The 5,547-nt window shown below is 49.6% G+C and overlaps 1 protein-coding gene across 1 annotated transcript in view; it reads left to right on the top strand.

The window, feature by feature from the left end:
• Nucleotides 1-4,632, top strand: part of ITGA1 (integrin, alpha 1) — a 63,442-nt gene extending 58,810 nt beyond the window's left edge. The window contains exon 22 of the mRNA XM_014542274.1: nt 4,544-4,632. Within this exon, the coding sequence (XP_014397760.1) occupies nt 4,544-4,632 (89 nt within the window). The remainder of the gene's footprint in view (nt 1-4,543) is intronic.
• Nucleotides 4,633-5,547: the final 915 nt, after the last annotated feature.

Raw genomic sequence — 5,547 nt, 5'->3', positions numbered from 1 at the left:
ATATATTATATGTTTATAATATATATAAATATACCACAATTGTATATTTACTTAAAAATATAATTCACTCACCCCTGATGCCTTGGCAGGGCCAGGCCAAACGATTTCTCAGGCCTTATATGGCCCGCGGGCCGGACGTTCCCCACCCCTGCTCTAGCGGTTGGGACTATAGGGAACGTGTGTGTGTGTGTGTGTGTGTGTGTGTGTGTGTGAGAAACACTGGGCATTTTACTTTATGTGTACATGTCTTTCATAAGCAGAGAAGAAGGTACACTCTCTTGCAGAGGGAAAGGAAAGGGTGGGTTCCATGTCCATTTAAGGATATGTATGCAGTGGAATCGTGGTTAAGATACGCCTTATCCTAATCACACCCTTCTATGTATCCTAAAAATCAAATGCTTATTTAACGTATAAACAGATATGTTACATGTTATGCCATGATTCCGTGCCTGGCTGAGAGGTGGGGATTTTAGTAATTAGTGGACAGAAGGGAAACCTTATAGATTCACAGACTCCTATTTCAAATCCTCTTGTAAAACTGGTAACACCTGTTTTCTGCGGGTAGATCCCTGTGTTTACCCAGATGTTGTGCTTAAACAGAGGTAGGCAGATTTTTAAAACTCTTAATGTTTCATTTTTAAAGAAGCAGAACTGAGATGACAGCTTTTAAGATAAATTTAATAGAGAATAAAATCCCATAGAAAGTTGAATTTAATATTTTCCAAATTTAACATCAACTTGGAATTTACCCTATATTCAACCAATTGCATTGTTAAATAGATAAACTATATTAAAAATACAGATTGTGGATACTTATTCATTTTTCTTCCCTCCCCCCCGCCAGTATTATTCTGTATTGGGTTCAGGGGTACCGCACGGTGGTCAGACCATCCTATTCTTTACAAAGTGCTCCCTGATATTTCCAGTGTGCCCCCCCCCACACCATCCATAGTTAAGACACTGTTGACTGTACTTTACATTCCTGTTGTAACAGCCCATCTGCACTTCTCAATCCCTTCCCTTTTCACCCCGTCCCCCACTCCGCTCCCCTCCACACTCATGTTTCTAAAACCTGAGCAACAGGATTATCTTTTAATCAAGTGCTTTAAGCAACAAATGTCTCTCCCATCAAATTGGCAACAGTTCCGATCACTCTGACTCTAAAGGTGACCACCTTCCTCTTTTGGGGGGCGTGACCCTCAGAGGAGAAGACGAACAAAACCACGTTAAGGACGTAGGTCAGCGGCCTTTAGGTCAGTAACTGGAGTCCATAGCTTTTGTCCAGCAAAGTCTCCCAGACGGAACTGTCCGCCTTCCCAAACCTCCGGCTCTTCCCTGTCAGAGAGAGCCGCGCTCTGCGTGTAATACCTGGCGTGGCCACCCGGTGGCACCCGAGGCCCGGCTCAGAGGTGTCAAGGTGCCACTTGCCACAGAATGCGGTTGCCCGCTCACAGGCTCCTGGAAGAGAGAGCCTGCTGCTCCCGCTTCCTTCACTGGTCCTCTGCTCTCAGGGCCGCACGTGCCCGTATAGTTGTAGGAGGAACTTCTCTGCCACGTCCCGGGGAAAGACGATGGCAGAGTGGAGACAGCGCCAGCTCACTGCGGGGTGCGTGTGTCCCAAAATGTTTCCCCCGAGCCCTGGAGGTTACTGCACTGCCTGCACCAGTGTTCACTGGGAGGTGATGTACGTAACCCACGGACAGGTTAACAATGACTTAGTAATGTGCTAGCATTTCTTGACATTCAATATTTCTCCATAGGTCAATGAAAAAAAAGGCCCTCTCAATTATGTTTAATTATCCGAATGCCCAGAATTGTTAACGTCGCATTAAATCAATTTCTATTCAAGGAGATTGGTATTTATTACTTAAATTCAAGTTATTAATTGTGTTATGTTGGGTATTCTCTCAACAGATTGGATTCTTCAAAAGACCACTAAAGAAGAAAATGGAGAAATGAAATATTTTACAAGAGAAAAAAATAATTATTCAATGATCTTTCCTCAGGTTTGCCTCAAATATGTGACAAGAAATTTATAAATATAACTAAAGACAGTCACATAAATTTATATAATCCATCAGGGTTAATCACTTGGAAAATGAAGAGATCGAGCAAGATCCAAAAGCAATACCATATATATTTTATAAAATGATAAAAATATTTTTAAATAATTACTCATTTTTGTTGAGTATTTAAGCAGACAGTGTTTTGAAGATGAAGAATAACCTGTAGAAATATGTTTATATATGAAATCACCATTCAAAGTATTTAAGAAATGCATAGAAAGATTTTTATGATCATTGAAACATTTATGTTCAGAACATTATAAGTTAAGCTTTTTTCATTGATTCCTCCTCAATATACATCAGCATGAAAGTCAGCATTTGTAAATGCTGAGGAAGAAATTAACTCAAGAAGATTACGCCCCCCGATTCAAGTGATGAACATTTCCCGGGTGGAGGCTCTCATGGACCGAAACGGAATTAAACCACCGAGAATCATGCGTTCGGCAGCTTTGTCTTGGACTCAGTACTCGGGAGGTTTCCTTCCCAAAGTGTTTGGACACTCGTGCGATTGCGCTGAGACTCCGTCGGTGGATGGGACATCAAGGAAGACTTGTTTCACAGCAAATGCACTGACAAGCTCCGTAAGCTTTGACAAAACAGGCCTCATTCTGACCTTGAGCTCGAAGCTCACATCCTTTCCTACTGAAACAAACAAACAAAATCCCTGAGAGCAGCTTCGTGTCCCGGCAGCGATTCCTCATGACAAGCCGCGTCGGGCGTGGGACCCGCTGACGTGGACTCTGAGTGGGACGTTGCAGCGGGAACGGCCCCCGAGGACGGGAGAGGCCCCCAGCGGAGCCGACACAGCAGCAGCTTCCCGGCCCCGGTCCGGCCGCCCAGCCCTCGGCGTGGGGGGAGCGCTGGCCTTTGTTTCTGAAGGCGATTCACTGTCCAAGCCTCGGACCCCACGGACGGGGCCTCCCTCCGCCTTGCATGTCACCAGGAAGCCAGGCTTCTGAGCGCGGCCCGAGCCGCACACGGGACTCCAGAAACGCCTTTCGAGGGACCTCGGGTTTGACACCTCAGCCCACGGAAAGATGCCCCCGCGGGGGGGTGTTGGCTGCTCTTGAGGCAGCGTCAGGGCGGGACTCACACGGCCTGAGCTCCGGCTTGATTTCAGAGAGGAAGGCAGCGGGAGAGAGAGAGGAACATCAGTGATGAGAGAATCACTGACCAGCTGCCTCCTGCACGCCCTGCACCGGGGATCCAGCCCACAACCCGGGCCTGTGGCCTGACCGGGAATCAAACCCTGACCTCCTGGTTCATAGGTTGACACTCAACCACGGAGCCACGCTGGCTGGGCCCTGGCTTTCATTTTTTAAAACTGATTTCTGTGGAATTACCCGAGGACTCGGGGTCAGCAGCCCCATGGCTCTCCGCATGGACCTCTGCGATCCTGATAGTCAAGGTCAAAGCCAGGCCTCCAGGGAGAAACAAGGTTATCACAGCCGGGAGAAAGGCTAGGTCTCTCCTGAGCTGGCCTCCACCCGCCACCTGTGGCTGCAGAGCTGTCCACTTAGGAGTTTCCTCCACCCCCACCCCCGCCTCCAGGTGTCGAAACCCTTCTTCCTCCCAACACGACTTCCTTTGCTGAGCCAAGCTCGGCCTCTGACTCAGTCACCGGTGGACAGTCCCGCGCACAGCTGGGCCGCAGCACCGCCCTGGGCTCACGCCTCCTCAGATAAGCCGACGGCGGGGAAGGTGACATTCACACACAGCATCTGAGACACCAGGAACGCAGCCCCTGAGCCAGGGGTGCGCACTTAGACCACAAGCTTTGCACACAAAGGGAGTGGAGAGGATGGCGCTGGGACTCCTTAGAGAGAGAGAAAGGGCTGCTGGGCCGGTCAATCACATGTCACTTCTGGGTTTTAAGTAGAATATTTAGTGAACCTGATGCCCCATTTCCCGAGTATGATCGTTTGTTGAGGTTTATGTGTGTCTCTGTGTGTATGCGTGTTTGTGTGCATGAATACACACGCACAGGCACACAGGCACAGATTCCATACAAAATGCCCCACTAGCACCAAGTGGCAGTTTACAGAAAATAAACACAGAAAAGCCACACCAAAAAGAAAGGTTTGATTCATTTTCAGTAGCGTGTAACATGAGCATCCAGTTCTGCAACTAAAAATAAGGCCACAGGCCTCCCTCCCAAGTACCTCCTACAAACATCCTAGCATAGTCCGTGATTCAGAAATAGACTCAACTTTATCATTTAATTTTAAGCTATTTAATAGGAAAAGTAGGGGGAACTTACGCCTGTTTATGAAGTTATTAGCTACGTTCAATTGCGGGATACTTCCTTTTTTGAGCTGATTATTGCTTACCCTGTGAGATGAACTGTGACGTCCCTTTCTTGACCCAGCCATGGTGTGTTGGTAAATTCTTTAACTCTCTCTCCAAAGGGAAAAACTTTTGCATTTTTGTCCCATTTCTGTGCTCTGAATAGTCCCGCCATATGGCCACATTCCCAGCTCCCAACGGGACCCTCACCGGCTTGCAAAATCCCCAGAAATGTCTGTCGGCCCGTTCTAGAGGCGGCATGACCATGACGGACAGATAGGCAGATAGATATGGAGATTTAACATGTTGTACATACACACATAGGCAAACACAGTAGTTATAGTTCAAACGATGCTTAACCTACTGATCTCAAGCCCAGCAGACACAGTGCTCACAGTTCCCCTTGCTTCCATGTCAGTGTCTAAAACATTAACAAAATGCTCTGGCCTTGCGGTGGGGGGGTTGGGGGGGGGCGCGGCTGGAAGCCAGGGTGCGTGAGATGGACATGAAGCCGGCTCCACGCCCACAGCGCAGCTCTCCTGGGGACGCAGAGCGGGAGCAGCAGGGGACGGTCCTCCTTCGTCAACATTGACCTTCTCTCCCTCAGCGTGAGCTCCAGGGAGCAGCCGGCCCTCTGTGCTCAGTGGCTCTCCCTGAGCAGTGGCTCCTGGACAATCTAATCTCTGAATGTTTTCTGCTGTAATTGTTCTGGAAATGAAGTTGCGGACGGAGATCTGTTTTACAACATGTGCTGCTCGCTCCACCCTGAGAATTGTGCCTGTGATGACGATGTAGACCCTCTCTCTCTTATGAAACCAGCACGTGTCAGGCTCCGTTGGAAAGCACAGATTCGCACCCAGAGCCAGGCCGCTGCCCAGGGCCGGGGAGACACGGGGTGGTGTCGAGGCCTTGAGCAGCGCTGCCCCTTCTCTCAGCATCCTCGCCCCCACCCACGGGCCACCGCCCGCAGCGTGAGCGAGGCCCCCAGGTCCCACGCCGCTTCACACAGGTCCTCCGTGGGAAGTCCGCCTCACCCGCCATCTGCCACCCCAGAGACACGCGGTGAGCAGGCGGGGCAGCCGGCCCGGAGCGCGGGGCGCCAGGGGCTGTCACGTTCTTGGTCGAATCAAGAGGCTTCTGGCAAATGCATGTTGAAGACTTCATACCCCATGCACCTTCCTGAGGCCCCGCCCTT

Source organism: Myotis brandtii, unplaced genomic scaffold, assembly GCF_000412655.1.
Source record: "Myotis brandtii unplaced genomic scaffold, ASM41265v1 scaffold295, whole genome shotgun sequence".
Lineage (NCBI taxonomy): Eukaryota > Metazoa > Chordata > Mammalia > Chiroptera > Vespertilionidae > Myotis > Myotis brandtii.
This window is presented reverse-complemented; position numbering and strand designations above follow the sequence as displayed.